We start from the raw sequence: 18,103 nt of genomic DNA, 5'->3' as shown, positions 1-18,103 counted from the left end.
GAAGTCTCTTCTGAGTTTTCAAGAGATGAGTGGAGATACTGTAATAGGTGTCCTCTTTAATGAAAAAGAAACAATATTCACAACTACTGCCTTGTATTTTTATACTTTTTGCAGATTAGCATGTGATGTGTGTTATGAAACAGTGTAATATCTGTCCTCTTGTATCTGTAGCCTTTAAGTCAATAGGGCCAGTCACACAGTTATTTGATGGAAATCTGAAGAGCATATTTCCATCTTTCAGGTTATATGTTAATAAAATGGATTAAGTCTTTCAAAAGCATACTTATGATGATCATGAATATGGAACAGCGTTTTACTAGCAAATGTCAAATTTTCACTAACGAGACATTTTCCTGTAGCATTATCACAGTCAGGAAGCAAGAGTAGAACATGCTGAAAGGAAGACAGCAACTTAGTCCTGCTTCACGCTGTCAATCTTGTTTATCATTGTGTTTATACCAGTTCACAGTGGCATATGCAGACACACAGTCAAATGTCTGTGTGTATACATGATTTCCATAATGTTCCACTTGAGCTGACTTTTGGTGAGTCAGCATTTTCAATGGTAGCTAAGTGTTTCAAAGACATTTGACCAATTGCCTTAGCTTATAGCATTATATCAAGATGCCTTCCATCCAAGGTTAAGCTTTCTTATTTATTATATCCTTTTAGTAAATACTTCTCCTCTTGTGTGACAAAGGCTCTGAGAAGTTGTATTAAAGCCTTTTCTTCATGACCTGCAGAAAGCACTTTCTAAAAAGCAGAGTCAAAAGAGAGGAGCCTGCTGAATGGCAATTCAAAGAACTCGTGGGAGCATTTGATAAAAAGTTACTTTACAATTGTTAGATTTATTCATGGATGAAACATACACTGGGTAGCAGTACATGTAGCTTCCTTTTTCTTAGTATCTAATTACATGTTTCTTGAAATGTCTCATTAAAGTAGCTGAAAGATGTGTCATGAAAGGAAGTCATTGCCACTTGTGCCCCACTCTTAAAAGCACAAATGTCTCGTTTGTAAATTTTCTGCAGATCTGTTCCCAGTGGGCCAACATCAACAGCAAACCCTTTTCTTCCTCTTGTAGTTCCAATTTTGACGTAAGTTATATTGGCAACTTTGCCTCCCTTAGGTCTGATGAAGACTTCATTGGAAAACAGGGGAAGGTGAGACGAATTTAAAAAAGGCTAAAGACAAAAGGCCAGATTGAGAATGCAAGTGCCCTTCTTATCTAACATCACCACTCCACATCTTTGGAAATATTTGTAGGTCTCTTCCACAGATGAGTGTGCTATATCCAAATTTTGGTATAAAGAACTGAATTGGAAAGTTTCTGTCAGTCCTTGTGGATTTTTTAAATAATCAGTATACTAACAGCACCATTTTATGTTTAAAGAAAAATACATTAAAAATTTAGACAGTTCTTATTAGTGAACAAACCCATTGTTTTTGCTTCTGGAAGTACCAGTCAACACATGCAGTCATTAATCATAATTTTTTGAGCTCAAACTATGCACTTTCTGTATTCGGTGCCTTAACATAAGGCATAATTTTTTTCTCAAAGAACAATGTTTTTTGAAACCCACTGATAATGTGCAAAAGGATGCATGCACACTGGTGTTCTAGTCTGAATCAGAAATGTATTTTTGAAATCCATCTCTTTGTCGTCCTCACATCTTATGATGTGATACACGTAGTGGTACAGTTTTACACAGCAAAACCTGAATCCTTTCCCCTAAAACTAATGTGCTACATAAATAGACCTGATTATGCTGCAGCTGTTAATGGGTGTTCAGTCTGTGGGACAAGACTAGACTATTGTCCCTGGGTTTGTAGTATTCAAGCTGATCTTCAGCATAGTGTTTCACACATCTTTGCTGCATCTGCTTATTAACACAGATCTTGTTCTCTGTTTCCAAATGTGACTTCAGAGCTTTGTATTTAAGTACCAAAATGTACTTTAAGATCCTGTTGACTTTTGGTAAAGCTTAAGCTCCTTTAAGAGCCCGAAGTTCTTTAGAAAATGAATCTTGGGCTCATCTTGGAGTCTCCTTCCTTGGAGGTCTTCAAAACCCACTTGGACACGTTCCTATGTGACCTGATCTAGGTGGAACTGCTTCTGCAGGAGTGTTGGAGTAGATGATCTCTAAAGGTCCCTTCCAACCCCTACCATTCTATGATTCTATGAGAAGGTGGTATTTGCGTAAGTACTGGGTCTTGCAGGCATAACTGCTGAAGTTTCAGAAACTTAAACTGCCCTGTGCAGCCTACTGTGATCAGGCTGCTTTGCAGGTTATTTTAATCTAAGTAGTAAGTCATACTGTGTTTTAGTTGGTAGAACTGCAGCTGCCATGATTGCAATGGATAAAGTTGGGAAGAGGCTGAAGAATTTGTTAATGCTGTCAGCCTTGGAGGATGGAGCACAACTTTTAGAAGTTCATTCAGACCCACCTAATTCTCTCTCATTGGTGCAAGCTTTACTTTGAAGTGAGAGCTTTTTGATGATACACGGGGGTTGCAGTGATAGCGACTTCTTTGAACACTTCTAGAGATGGGGCATCCACATCCCTAGGCAACCTGTTGCATTGTCATGCCACTGTTTTATAGTAAAGAATTTCTTCCCTATATCTAATCTGAATCTTCCCTCGTAGTTTAAAACTGTTACCCCTTGTCCTGTCACTACAGGCTTTATTAAAAAAAAACCTTTCTCCATCTTTATTATGAGCCTCCTTTAAGTACTGAAAGGCCACAATAAGATCTCCCTGGAGCCTTCCCTCATCAGGCAGAACAACTCCAACTCTCTTAGCCTGTCTGCATAGGAGAGATGCTCCAGTCTTCTGATTATCTTCATGGTCCTCCTCTGCACCTACTCCAACAGGTCCATGTCTCTCTTGTACTGGGGGCCTCAGAGCTGAACACAATACTCCAGATAGGGTCTCACAAGAGAAGGGCAGAGAAGAGGAGTGGAGGAAAATAACCTCTCTTGACCTGCTGGCCATGCTTTTTTTAATGCACCCCTCCCAAAATCCCATGCCATTGGTTTTTTTTAATCTAATTTATCTGTTTTATCTGTAAAGGCCCTATAGATGCCGTGGTTAAATTGCAGCATCAGTCCTCAGTATTGTCAAACACAAATTTCAACATGTTTAGCCACATCAGACACAAATCTAGAGATGGACAAGCAGATTTTCAACTTAGTTGTAAATGAAGATGCAGTCCATATTGTGGGAGGTGGAACTCACATGCTTGCTTCCCAGTAGAGCTGAGACAAAGCTGAGTAATTGTAATCACTGCATTTCCATAATATATTTCATGATTTTTCTGACTACAAGATGAACGTCAGTCAAATATCTTACCAAGTGGAACCTAAAAGTTCTCCAGGCTTTTCCATTTGGTGTTTTGCAGGGGTTCTTCTTCATTATGCGAGACAGGAGTGACCAGACACCAATATGATGTGCATCGACTCCAAATTTATTGTCACATAATCATCACATATACTTTTTCCAAATGCTGTATACGTGCTACAATTCATGACAATTAGTTAATACTAAGGATCACACGCTATGCATAAGGCCTCAAAGTTTCATTTTTCTAACAACTAAGACACCAACCTCATTGTGTTAAAACACCATCCTTATTGTACTTAAAATATCAACCTTACTGTGCTTAAAATATCACCCCATCTATTTGGCCTTCAGTTAGTTTTCTCTCATACTAGACTATGGTTATGCTTACCTTATATTTTACTTAACTTTATACTACTATTAGTTACCTATGTTACAATTTGTTAGTCACATACATGCAATCACAAAATGCTTAATTGAATGTTCTATTCTATCTTCTAACAGTGCTTAGTTTAATGCTCTGTCCTGTCTTCTTGCTTTGACCTTGTCTCTGTTACAGTCTGTAGATTTGGTTTCCTCCCTGATCAAGCTTGCTGTCACACAGACATTCTTTTCTTTTTCTGCTACTGAAGATGATTCAAAGATGAACTGCTGACTTTCTCTGTCTTTGTCTGACTCCATAATGTTCATTATAGCCCAGGTGTTTATTTTGGGGAGGCAAACAGTAAAATTTCTTTCAGTCTTCTTCATTGTGTGGCATCTCCAGAAGTGCTCTGTAGCTTACATAAAGAATCTTGTAGTTTCCAAGAGAAACAGAATCTGAAACATTTTTCTGGATGAATTCTTATAGCTACGATCAAGTCTTTTCCCACCTCTCCTCAAACAGTTTTATGTTTACATCAATATTGATTCTTTTGATTGTTTTTCCTAACTTTTTCTCTTCTGTTACCTTTTACCAGTATTTGTCACTGGGCCTGAGTACTTACTACCTTTGTACGTCTTGTAGAAGAACACAACTCCTTCCTCATAATAACTTTTAAGAGTACTTGAATTTTATATGGTTTCATTGCTTAAGTATATACCACTCATATACTGATGGAGGATGAATTAACTACTCATCACCTCTTCATGCTGTTTATCAGTACCTCTCAAATTCAGGATAGAAAAAGAAACAGTACTATGCAAAGCCTGAAAACCACAAATCAGAACGAGACAACCAGTGTGCTGAAAATTATTGCCAGCTCTCTAGATGTTTTAGATCTGAGAAACCCATGCTTCTTTAAGCTCTTCCTCTGTTCCCCTTGCTCTTGATGATGATGATGATAGCTTATGATAACCTGCCTGGCATAAAAAAACCTTGATTCTTCTCCTCCTTTTATGGTTTTGACTAGGAATTAATTCACACATTAAGAAGTGAGCATAGTAAGCAGGATCCTTTAGTCAAGCAATTAGAGGCACCAAGGAGAACATTAGTGGCTAATGTAGCCTAAACGGCTGTTGTGGTCTTGAGGGAGGTGGTGTATTGTCAAGGGTTTCGTCAGAGCTGTAAATTTGGCTCCTGGTGTTCCGTGTTCAACCTGCAACACCCTCCTACGTGAAGATGGTGGTGGAGATGGTTGGTATCTGAGTCAGAATATGCTGCTACTTACTGTTTTTAGCACATACACCAACCTGGCAGAGAGCCTGTTATACCTATTCTCTCAGTATCTATTTAGTGTATGTTTCTGTCTCCTTCCAGGCCCCTTCACTGGCATATGCAAATAAAAAATGCTTTGGCATTTCAGACAAAGGATTTGGAGGAGTCTTAAATCAAAATGAAGTGGAAAATTCAGGTTAAGATACTGGTTTTGTGCTGTTCTTTAAAAACAAAATGACTTTTTTTTGCAGTCATGAACACATGCACCACCGGATTTCCACAGTGTTAATGCTCCCAGATTGAAGTACTCTGTGCATATGTAACTACTTATTTATTTAATCTCAAATGTTGACTTTGGCTCTTACATGGCATTGTATCTTGTCTTGCAGCTACTCTGAAGGGCACTCAGGACGAATTTAACAAGAAAGCACTTCAGACTTTGGAGAGGTGAGTAGGAACAGATAATTTGCATTGTATATTTCTTTGGATGAATTCAGAATAATTGTCGGTTTTAATGCTTTTTTTCTTCTGTATAAGGCTTTCTTTCCTGAAAGTTAAAAAACAATTCAGTAGCTTTCAGCTATAGTCTGTCAGTTAGCCATTCCTTTGATGGCTAAATGCAGTGATTATATGATTGATTATCCAAGGTAAGAGTACCTGTTCTGCCACTAAACAGAAATAATCTCAGCCCCACATTAGCTGCAGTGAGATCTACAGTGCTGAGCGATGCAGCTTCTGCATGTGATGCCAGCAGCCCAATGTGGAAAGGTAGTTTTGTCTCCATTCCTGCATGAAGCAGGTGTTAACCCCTTTTTCCCTCATGGTAGGAAAGTCTCTTTACCACCAGGATGTAGACTGATATAGGGTGACATCAGTGCACTTACTGGGGAAGTGATGGTTGCTGCCCTAGTGAGTGTTTACATGAGCTGCTGTATGAAATGAAAGCTGTGAAGCAGTCACCTCACCACTCACCTGTTTTTCACCACTTTATTTTGTGGGGGAGTCTGACCCAATGGTTTTGCCCTGAAAGTATCTGTGAATGAAACTCCTCTACAATTACAGTTCCCTCAAATAAAACTGCTTGGGTTAAAAAACGTTTTTGTCACTTCTGTTGTGGTAGGTAGAGAGACTAGGTATGAGATCAGGAGTATACTTTAAGTCATACACTGTAGTTCCCGCACCCCAATGTAGTACTTTCACTACTACTCAATTTTGATGCTGTTGTGGTACTGCAGTGCTTTTAAACAGCATTTATTTTGATTATTTGACCTTTCCCACTGGATACGGCTTGTTTTCATAATATCTTAACTCTAGCTAGGAAGCAGACAAGCTTTTAGCCAGACATTAGTTACACAAACTTTAGCCAACAGAGGTGTTGAGATGGTTATTAGTGCCTTCCTTACGTGCCTGAGTTCAGTTTATTCCTTTTTTTTTTCTCTTCCTCATTTTTCACCTGTTTTTGAAGTACATGTATGAACTTTCAGGCCGTGATTTGGCCTGTAGCTATCTTTGTAAGTGACCTTTTCAGCTGGAAGATTGAATCAAGTATTTTTCTCATACCCTTTGAGGAAACTGAGCAGTAGAGTAACAACTCTTTGTTTCTTTCCAAAAGCACTGTTAATAGCTTCTTATATACACCCATGTGATTTTTCCCCTGTTACTTATTGTTGGAGAAGCTACTTAAGGTTTCACAGGACCTGTTTGCTGAAGAAGCATCTCATCCTGCTGCAATGGCTTAGGGCAAAGCTGGATTCTATCTTGTGGAGTCGTATTGTTTGGTTTGGGTTTTTTGTTTTGGGAGTTTTTTGTTGTTGGAGTTTTGTTGTTTTGCTTGGTTTTTTTTAAAAGTGGGGGGGAAAAATTGTGACTTGTCTGTACTAAATGCATCTTGATGTCTTCAACATTGCTTCAGAATCCCAGAGGGCTACCTTGACTTGCAGAGTTACAGGATGCATTCATTCTATACTAAATTAATTTGTTCTAGAGCCATTAGTTACAAAAGCCAGCTCCAGTATATTCTTGCTCACAGGCCAAGATGGCATTTGAGTGATGGCCACCATTAAGATAGTGTGTGGTTTGTTTCCTGAAGTAATTATTTGGGTTTTGTTTGTTTATTTGTTTGTTTATAATTAGCAAATTAATAGTTTTGGCAGGGTTTTTAACCATGAGCCTTGTCAGCCTGTCCTTTCTCCTTCATAAAGACATAAATTGTACTTGATTTGGGCAGGGCAATGCAGGTGCAGGCTTTCCTGGTGTCCTGGAACACAGCCCAGAAAGAGGTCAGGAAAGTCAGTTGGCTGTGGGCAACCTTCCTGTTCCCCATCTCTCCCATGGGTAATTGCTTCCTGGTGCTGAAGAGTGAGCTCTTTGGGTCAGTGAGGGCATAATCCATTGGTCCCTGGGATGGGCTGTCAGTGTGGCATGAGCCAATGCCTTGTGTTGCTCTGAGGTTAGGTAACCAAAACACTGTCTTCACATTGCCTTGAATAACTGCTTCTCCACAGGCTAGAAAGCTCAAACTGCAACTTTGTGCTGAGGATAGTGTGAGAGGGACAGTTGTGCCCTTGTTGACCATCCCTGTTCTTTGTGTTGCACAAGTCTATGTGAAGGGTCTCCATGCCTGGTTCTAGAGACACTGCAGCCTTCACTAGCCAAGGGATCACTGCAGCACACTCTGCTGCCTGCTGTGGACTAGAAGGTTGTATCTAAGACACCCATGCTTGAGAAGTAAGGACCATTGGTTTTGATCCAGGCTTAGCTCCTGCAATCAATCTTCATTCCTCTCTCACTGTCTTCCCTTTCCAAATTAGGAATCTACTATCAATGATTAGACTAGAAGCTGCAGGATGGGGATCTTTTGTATGTTTGAGCACCAGCTCATGTCATGGGCTCCTCATCTTTAGTCCTCTACATCCTTGTGGTCACAGTAATAGTGGAAACAATTATTAGTTTTCCAGCGCTAACCTAATCCTCTCTTATTGTTTGAAAAGTGCCAATATAGGAAAAAGTTGGACAACTTTCTCACCTGTATTACTTAAAATAATGCTTTAATGGGTTTGTTGTGAGTTAAGAACTACTTTCTCTTTATAAGTTATCCAAGTTCCAAAACGTTAAGAGCATATAAGTTGCTTAACATCCTGGCAGTTTTGTTTCCCATACTTGTTTCTGTGAGCCTGGTTTAGCCAGGCCAACATTGATCTGCTTTTTGTCTAGTTTCAGTGTGCTTCCCTATTACAAAATTAGGTTTCTGTGGGAGAGGACTGGGTTTTGTTCTGTGCTTATGTGTGACTCACGGCGAAGGAGTTCTGCAAAATACAATCTAACTGTCATTTTTTTTGTTGTTGTTGTGCGGTCGCCCTTAAAGAGCACGTGACTTGGCCCCAGAAGATCATCAAATCATCCTCTACCTGTCACTGCAGCTGGCTCTTGTCAGACAGGTACGTGCAATAATCAGCAGCCATGAAGGACAGTGCAATTGAACAAGATCCAGACTTGCTAAGCAGGGTCCCTTCCTACGTTGTAACCAATAACAATCAGAATATGTTCACATAAGATACTTTTTCATTACTATTTTTTAAATAATAATTCCATAGTCCGTGGAATGATGTTCCCTGGGGCATGCATTCAGCTGTAGCTTCTGAGCAGTGCTGCTCTCTCTTGGAGCAGCTTTGTGGGTGTGTGTTGAGCAGGTGAGGTGTAGTTATCCCGTTTGTGGGCACGCTGCCGTGTCCTGTTGCAGGCCGCTCTCCTCACTGCCCGCTCTGTGTCACGCCGGAGCACATGCTGCCTGCACTGGGATGGCTTTATTCCATACTTGGGCACATTCAGTGGTAGGCTTTGACGAGTGCTGGAGCTCTGCAGCAAGTAGGATTAGTTGGCATTTGAATTCTGCTGCAGGTGTTAACTCATAAAAATTAAACTGATCAGAAAATACACTGCACTGCCTTTGAGGGAAAAAAAAACCCAAACAAACATTTGGGCTGTGTTTTATTTTTCTGTCCATTGTTTTTGTAATTGGGATGTATTTTATTTGTGTGTCTCTTCTCTTAAAAAGCCAGTCTTTACTGGAGCAGCCTCTACTTTTTAAATGCTTCTCTAGCTAGATTTGAAATTTCATCATGACAGTTTCCTTCTTTGGCAGGATTTCTGCTTGCTGCAGTTCTCTTCTCAGTCTACATTAAAACAGTTAGATCCTTCTTACTTTCCTGAGCTAATTAGGAAAGCTGTGTGTTCTTTAGGTTAAACTAATTGTTCCAAGATAATGTCACTTTTGTAACCCTTTCATAATGAGAGCAGTGTGTTGTGAGGAAGCCTGCAATAAAAAAAGGGTAATTAAAATGGCTTATTTAACTTTCTTTTTTTTTAAATCTGCCTACTGGCTGCTTAATGATGCAGTTTGCTCAGGGTCTTTTATTAAAATATACCCTTCCTTCTCTCACAGCTTTTGCCTCTTGGGGAAGTTGTTTGATCTGCTCCCTCTTCTGCTTCTCTCCACGAGTAAAAAGCATTGCAGCTTTTCAGCTACTATACTTAAAAATAAAATCAATACTTTTGTGCTCATTGGTTCTTTGTTGTTTTCACTGTTACTGATCCACTGCATTTTAACTCATTACCCTTTCTTTTTCTCCCTTTGTAGCCTGTCTTTACAGCATTGTTTCGTATGTCTCATTTCATCACTTCCCTTCCCTCCTGTTCTTTCCATTCAGTCTCTTGTCCTCATGTTCACTTTCTCTTTTGTCCATCTCACCTGTGCATTTTAATCCTTGCTGTTCTGCCAGTCACCTCTGCTACCACAGATGTGTGATCTAAGTGTGTTGTGTAGTGTCAGCCTGACCCCTGCGGTGCTGCTGCTGCTCTTCTGCATCTACTGAGATATAAATCTTTAACGCGTGCTTAGAGAGAGAGGAGATACCTGAGACATCTTTATTTTTAGACTGCTGTAAAATATCCTACTCTTCTTTTGGCAGTTTACTTAATGATAAACATTTGGTAATGCATTTTTAATATCCTTAATTATTTAAAGTATCTAATATAGCCTCTTTCTGATTAACTGAAAGATAAATGATACCTTTATTTGAGAGATTGCATTAACTATTGAACGTCACAGTTAGGGTTTTCCTGAGGCAATCCTGCAGTACCAATAAATTGGACTATTCCTACACAGCAGGTTATAATATAATACCTGAATGTTACTCTCAATAAATAGGCCTTTTTGTTTCCATAGTTGAGGTCACTAAATGAGGTAACCTTACCCAACACTGAAAAATCTAGGTATCAGCTTGCAAAGATAAGAGCATGTTTTCATGGAACAAAGAGAGGCAACTGCCCAGTAAGAGTGCCAAGCAAAGTTGGAGCAATTCATCTTCCTTGGAAGACTATGTAAAATATTTCCAATAGGACTTGTCTCTGTAAGCACTGGGCAAGGGAAAGGGGAAATGGAAAAGCATAAGCTTCCTTCTGACATGCAATAAGAATATGACAAGAAGAGAAATGGTTGTAAAAGGTTTTTGCAGAGTTGTTGAAAGCCACCACTGACCAAAATGAAAGATACTGATGATATGCTTGTGTTTGTGTATGTGGCTCTGTCTTAAAGACCACCAGAGTCACTGGGAAGGCTCCAGTGACTCCTGGAGGGTCTAGATCAGCATACAGCATTTTAGGATGGACCTTTCAGCAAAATACAGAGTAGAATACCCTTTTCTTTAAGGTGTGGGTCTCAATCAGGTTTTACCTCAAAATTGGAGTGCCACAAGGCCAAAGTCAGTCTTGGCTGTGGTGGTTATCTCCCCCTGCAGTGCCTGGCTGGCAGCCAGCTGAGCCGGTTGACAGCTGAGAGTTGTAGCTCCCTGCTCCTGGTATCTGGTTTGGTTGCTCCTGTTTCTGTGGTAACAGCATTTGGATCAGCAAAAACAAGGTAGAATGAACGTTTTAAAGCTCACTGATTTTAATGCCTTGCCTTGTTTTTAGCAGGCTGGTTTCTATGGAAATGACTCTAGAGAGTCAGCACTCTTGTTAATTTTAAGTGCTGGTTCCCTTCTTGTTTTGGGTTGTGCTGTTGTTTTTGACCTTGAGTGCCATGTAAATAAGTATCAGATAAAGAAAAACAACGTATGGGGGTTTTGTACCATTTTAATGCTTGATTTGTTTTTACCTTTCTTTGAATGAAAAATAGGAAAGGAAAAGATAGCCAGGGACCAGCAGCTGAGAATTAGAGGTCTCGTTTATCCATTTCATCTGCCAACACACCTGAAGTTTCAAGTGGCAATATCCAAAAAGCACCTATTGTCTTCCAGAGTGTCTGGATGTCAAAATAAGATGAACATCAATTAAGACCCCAGAGAAAATATTTAATATATTTTCCCTACAGTTTTTATTCTGGCTGCTGTTTTTCTTTGCCCCAGGAGGGGACCTCGGTTTTTGTAGATATTGAGAGATGCTTCTTTCATTGACTGCTGGAGTAGATCTGGTCTGTGTTTCTCCCAGACCAGCTAGTGCCTCCTCTGATGAACAGCAACATAATGCTTTTCTGCATGGGTCCTGGCCTAGATTTTTCAGGTGATCAAAACCAACTTCTTTTAAGAATTAAGAAAACTCATAGATATATCTTCTCCTGCTTTCCTGAAGTACTGGAATGTTGCAAGGCTCTTTCCAGTGGAAGCTCTTGCCAATCAATAAAGTTTTCTCCTTACTGTAATCCCCATGTTATAAAAAGAGATGGAGAAGATAGTTTTAATGGTTCAACTGCAACTCACGACTGATGTGAGAGTCTTAAGGCCTGAAAAGTCCTCTTATGAGATCCTGTTTCATTTAGCATTTTAAATATGCAAGTGCATTCTACTGCTGGAATTATTGTTAATACTCATACTTTTTTCTTTTTCATACCTACAGTTGTAACATCCCAGCATTGTTTTTAAGGAAACATATAGCATTATTGAAATAAATCCTATTATATAAGAGGCAGCCTAAGAAATCCATATTGTGGCATGCTGCATGGTAGTGCTGCAAGATGCTATTTCTGGCTTACTGCAGTATCTTTGCTTTCTAATCAGTATGATCTGAATATACCTGTGTGCCATGCAGAACATGTGTGGTATATTTATTAACAGAAATATGAATCAGAGAAGGGTAACATATTCTAATTGCAGACCTCACTTAGCCTGAGATACGATGACTTTAAAGCGCAGCACTTGTAGGGAATTTAAACTGGCAGCCTACCTCTGATACAGTCCTGAAGTTTCAGGGTGCCATCTGGGCTGCCAGCTTCCATCTTTCTTGTATTACATAGTTACTTAAATAAATAAGCTGTGGCATCTGTCAATAGATTGATCTCTGCTTTTCAAAATAAGTTTGTGTTGATCCCTGCCAAATATCTTGCTGTATTGTTCTAGTAATATTTTTTTTTTATTTCATGGCATCTGATCCATTTTATAATGATTTGTATAATGATTCCTGTAAAGGACTAGAGCCTCTTCATATTATTAAAGGTTATTTTTTCTTACCTGTGTTTTGACCACTGTAATTACGCAGCAGTACCGTGTAGGCCAGTAATGGTATTACAGCACTGAGGAAATTTTTGAGCTCAAGTTAAACAATCAGGTGTCAGGAAAACATGATTAACTTCCCAAAACAGTTGTTGCCTGTGACTCTTGATGGTACTAGAGGGAAGCACCAAAATGAAATGGAACCATTGCAAGCTCTATGTCACAGAACAGGGGGAAATTATTTTAGATTACATTTCAACAGTATGGGACTGCCTGTTCAGCAGGCACGAGTTTGCAGGAGTGACTACAACTGACTTGTGCTGCTTTATTTCATGTATGTTACAGCAGAGTTGGAGAGCTTCTTTCATAACTGGCTTCTGTTAAGGCTATGAACTTGCAGTTGGATCATCAGACAATTGCACATGTAAAGCAAAGTCTCAGTGACTTAGTTGGAGTGTTCACATGCAAGTAAAATCAAGTATCCTTACAATTTCCAAGTCCCTCAGTAAAGACACTAGTTACAAATAATATTCTTTGATTGATACTGCAAATTAGGATCACCTTCCCAGATCTTTGAATGGAATCACGGAATAGTTGAGTTTGGAGGGGACCTCTGGAAGTCACCCAGTTCAATTCCTGCTTAAAGCAGGGTCAGCTGGAACAGGTTGCTCAAAGGCCCCAGCAGTTGTTTGGTTTGCAGGTTTTCTTCCAATGAACTTATTTTTTCCAAAACTTTGTTTGACTCTTTGTGTGGGTCTGAGACAAAGGAATATGAAAAATAAGAGGTCCTGAGTACAAGAAGAGTTGTGACAGCAGCTTTGTTTCAGCAAGTCAAATTTGTATACCTCTGGTACACCTACTGGAGAATTTCATGGATGGGCAGATCTGGGCCCACCACAGTCTCATGCTTGTTGTTTTGGTTCTAAGTTTTCTGGGCACTTCTAGTGTTTTTGAATTGTAAGAAAATGTGTCTTAGTAGGCTGCTGAGGGAGTTTTGGTGGTTTGAACCAATGTGTTTACCTTTGCAATAGGCAATAATAACACATGAGGTTAAAGTAGCTCCAGTGACAAGCAGTAATTCATTAAAGCTGAGCCCTCAGTCATATATCCCAGCCTGAATGCAAGCCAGGACATTCAGCAGTTTTGAAGCTGTGGGCCAGATGCCAGGTTGGGATTATATCTGTGGAGCAGTCATACCGATCTCTAGACTTGCATGGAGTCACCAGTAATAGAGTAGTTAAGTACTTTGGCTTGCATATGCACAGTAAGAGTGAAATGTCACTTGGACGTTAGGATGAAGTTATCTCATGAGCAGAATATGTGCCACGCTCCCAGAAGTGTACCTGGGATCCAGATAATCGGCGACCTCTGTTGTAACTGCAGACAGCATAAATGTTGCTTTCTTTAGTTATGTCCTACCTGTTTTCCTACCTGATCTGTGGAGGCAATGGGAATTTGACACTGGTGGTGTGCCAAGGCAGGAGAATGTCTGCAGAGCTTTGCTAGGTGGGAAGTTCTTATCACAGGAAGAAGAAACTACATTCTCTATCCCTTAAAGGAAAGAGAGGGAAAGTATACATGAGGAAAATAAATGTAAGAATTTTTCTGTCTTGTTCTTTACAAACTTCCAGGACCAAGCACAGATCCAAAGTAACTTCAGTAACAGTAATTTCAGATACTAGAGAGTCTAAAGAAAATCATCCCTATAAAACATAGGTAGTCAAAGAAAAGAGAATCTGCTAAGAGGGTTCCCTTTTGAAGAGATAGCCTAAAATAGGGTATTGCATCACAAAATACATGTGATATAGTTGCATTCATTATAGATGTTGTTTTCTGCCAAGTGAGATTTAATTCTAATGGCAGACTGCTGCTGTGTCAGTCCTTTTCAATGCAAAAATATTTCCTTCAGATAGCATTCTGAATTTTGACTCTTTTACCCTTGAACATCTAAGCTAAATTTTTATGTTTTAATCCAAATCTTGAAAGGCCTTGTGTAATGCTCACCCCGAGATGAAGAGCCAGCCACTCATCCTAGAAAATGAAGCTGAAAATTGGGCCTGTGTAGTGGATCTGTTTACAGCATAGAAGCACCATGCCAAAGTAAGAGGGGTCTGATTGGATTAAGTCTGCTGCTCCTTTTTATAAGCAGTGGTTTAGTAACACTGCAGACTCCTTTCTCTAGAATATGTGGGTTTTTTCAAGCACTGTAGTGTGTTAATTTTGGCAAACTGTTCAAATAGTAGAAGTCTTTCTCACAGGTGCCTAAGTAGGATTTCTTCAGAATCTCTAATGACTGTATTTGACTTTAGAGTGCAATGTAAGACTGGATGAGAAATGTTATCTCTCTTTATTTCTACATCTCCTCCCAGATTCCTGATGCTATAGAGCATCTTCAAGAAGCGCTTCAACTGTGCAAAGATGACATGAATTCACTTCATCTATTGGCTCTCCTCTTTTCAGCTCAGAAGCACTATCAGCATGCACTGGATGTTATCAACATGGCTGTTGTTGAGTACCCAGAAAGCTTTAGGTAAGAGTTACTGCATGATGCAATACTTCCCGTCTGCTCACTGGCTCTGTTCTCAGTTATGCACAGGGAGCCTGTTAAATCAGGTTTGCCACTAGTGTATCACTCCCTGAGTGTATTGTGAAGCTAAAACATGTGAGAATCAGGGTATTCTTTTGATTATCTGCCCTCAGGGTCTTTCTCTTTTTAAAATCAATCCTTGTGTTTGTTGACTGTCCAGTATTTGTCTTTTTCTGTTGTGTTGATGATGTTTTCTCCCATATGTCTCCAGTGCTTTTTCATGTGTCACTTTATAGGTGGAGAAATGAGTGTGAGACAGTTAAGATGATGTCTATCTGTATAACAAATAATTTAGTGTTTGGTAAACTTCTGATTAAAAGCAAAAAAAAAATTTCAGGTATTGACCACTCTTTGGATGCTCAAGTATGACACAATTCGCTGCAATAGCACAACTCGGGAAAAAGATCAGTTGAAAATCACAAGCTGTAATAAAATATAGTTGAAAGGATGATTTGGCTGCCTAAGAGCAGGTTTGAACCAGCACAGACTTCTTGGAGCCAAAGGTTTCCACTGTTCTGTGTTTGGCTCAGTATTTCATCCATCCATGGGAGATAAATTGAATTCCTTGTGATTTGCTGTCATGGCCTTTCAAAACAATGAATTTTTCCATTCTATGCAAAAATTAAAGCTACTGTACTACTTTGTAGTGATCACATACTGGCTGAATTCTCAGCCAAACTGCAGAAAATCCTGTTGCATTGCTGGAAGACTAGCTTCCATTCAGAGTTACTTGTATTTCAGTGATGTTTTAAACCTATGCAACATTGTCTTGAGACAGCTTGCTTTCTCAGTGGAAAAAGAGAGTAGCCTCCACAGGTGTAGTCCAGCAACTGAGTGGGATATTGTCTCAACCCGAGCAAAAGAAGGTCACAAGTGAGATAGAGGCTATCTAAATGTAAGCTTGAATGCTTTAGAATATTTTATGCTTTAGAATCAACTATGTTGCTATATTAGTGTATGATTTTCATTGTAAGCTACACATTGACATTTAAAATATATCTAGCGTCTGTGTTTTTGAGGTTAGTTACTTGTGTATGTGAAGAGCTGAGACTTTCAGTGTACATCTTTGAGAATAAAGTGAAAGTTAATAATGGAAAAGCTATTAAAATGATGTCAGCATCTCCTCAGAGTGTGAACATGGGTATGATTGAGCCCGAAAATACTCTGGTGGCTGCAAACTTGTGTTTTGGAATTTGAAAGTACTAAGCATAGTTTAAAAAACTCATGTTGTACAGTGAATAGTCACATTGTATTGACAAAGGTCCAGATGCTCATTGAGAACTACAGATGCTCAAAGATAGGTAAGACAGGGGTGGAAGAAGATGATGAAACTGGTTGTGAGGCACAAAGTATTTGCCATGCCAGATTAACCGACTGGTCCATCAAGTCCTGGATCATTCATCTAGCACATACTGATAATTTATGTTTTAAGGGAAAAAAAATCCTTTGTTACAAAACAAAGAAAACATGATGTGCAAAGTAAGGTGGACAGTGGCTGGGTGGGTTCCTTTGCACAGTCTGTTAATCTGATTTTGCCAAACCAGGAAAGAATATTATCTCCTATGCTTCTATCACTGCTGATTGTCATGTGAGGAAAGAGAAAGAAGCAGAGGTTCTTTCCTGTGAGAATGAGGGAGTCCTGGTACAGGCTGCTCAGGGAGAGTGTGGAGTCTCCTGCTCTGGAACTTTTCAGAACCCACCTGGGCACATTTCTGTGTAACCTGATTGAGGTGAACCTTCCTTATCAGGGGTTTGGACTGGATGGTCTCTGGAGGTCCCGTCTAACCCCTACCATTCTGCGTGACTAGAAACAATTAATATTGGTAATGAAAGCAACAGTTTCATGCTTAATGCTTGACACGGACTTGCTGGAGTGTGTGATCTTGGAAAAATACTTCTTTGTTCCCTGCATGCACTGTGGCACATAACACAGTTGGCAGTGAGACTCAGTAACATACACACAAATGTATAAACAAATGCAGAAGTAGGTGCTGACTTCTTGCCTCTGCTCCTATGACTAGCCTTTCTTGGTGTGGGTCTTCCTTTAAACCAGGTAGCAAATAACTCATGAGTGAAGGAGTGGAGAAGGGGTATCAGAGTTGAAAACCAGAACTTCTTATTTTTCTTTTTCAAAAAAAGCATTTCTGAAACAGAAGGAGAAGAGGATTTCAATGAGGGGGAGAAAGTAAGAAGAGTAACAGAGTACACAGAATCACAGAATCGTTATGGTTGGAAGACACCTTTAAGATTTAAGAGTCCAGCCCCTAACCTCACACTGCCAGCCCCATCACTAAACTAACCCATGTCCCTCTGCACCTCATCTATACGTCTTTTAAATATCTCCAGGGATGATGACTCCACCACCTCCCTGGGCAGCCCTTTTCAATAAGCCTCTCAGTGAAAAAGTTCTTCCTAATGTCCAATCTAAACCTTCGCTGGCACAACTTAAGCCCATTTCCTTGTGTCCTATCATTCATTACTGGAGAGAAGAGATGGACCTCCACCTCACTACAACTCCCTTTCAGGTAGTTGTAGAGAATGATCACATCTCTCAGCCTCCTCTTCTCCAGGCTAAACATCCCCAGCTCTTCATAAGATTTGTTCTCCAGACCCTCACCAGCTTCATTGTCTATCTCTGGAAACACTCCAGCACCTCAGTGTCCTTGTAGTGAGAGGCACAAAACTAGACACAGTGTTCAAAGTGTGGTCTGATTAGCGCCAAGTACAGGGGGACAATCACTTCTCTGATCCTGCTGGCACACTGTTTCTGGTGCAAGCCAGGATGCCATTGGCCTTCTTGACCATCTGGGCACAGTGTTGGCTCATGTTCAGCCAGCTGTTGATTAACAACCCCAGCTTCTTTTCCACAGGACGGCTTTCCAGCCACTGCCCGAAGCCTGTAGTGTTGCATGGGGTTGCAGTGGGTCAAGTGCAGGACCTAGAACTTGGCTTTGTTTAACCTCATACAATTGGCCTTGTCCCATCTATCCAGCCTGTCCAGGTACCTCTGAAGAGTCTTCCTGCCCTCAAGCAAATCTATGCTCCCATCCAGCTTGAC

The 18,103-nt window shown here is 40.0% G+C and overlaps 1 protein-coding gene across 4 annotated transcripts in view; it reads left to right on the top strand.

Annotated features, from left to right (window-relative positions):
* TTC7A (tetratricopeptide repeat domain 7A) overlaps positions 1-18,103 on the top strand; it is a 176,570-nt gene that overhangs the window by 67,401 nt on the left and 91,066 nt on the right. For all 4 annotated transcript variants that reach the window (XM_061991295.1, XM_061991294.1, XM_061991296.1 and 1 more), the window contains 3 exons: positions 5,367-5,424; positions 8,342-8,414; positions 14,828-14,988. In XM_061991295.1, coding sequence (XP_061847279.1) covers positions 5,367-5,424; positions 8,342-8,414; positions 14,828-14,988 — 292 coding nt within the window. The remainder of the gene's footprint in view (positions 1-5,366; positions 5,425-8,341; positions 8,415-14,827; positions 14,989-18,103) is intronic.

The sequence above is a fragment of the Colius striatus genome, chromosome 2 (genome assembly GCF_028858725.1).
Source record: "Colius striatus isolate bColStr4 chromosome 2, bColStr4.1.hap1, whole genome shotgun sequence".
Taxonomy (NCBI): Eukaryota; Metazoa; Chordata; class Aves; order Coliiformes; family Coliidae; genus Colius; species Colius striatus.
The sequence above is the reverse complement of the archived record's forward strand: the minus strand, read 5'-3'. Positions and strand labels throughout refer to the sequence as shown.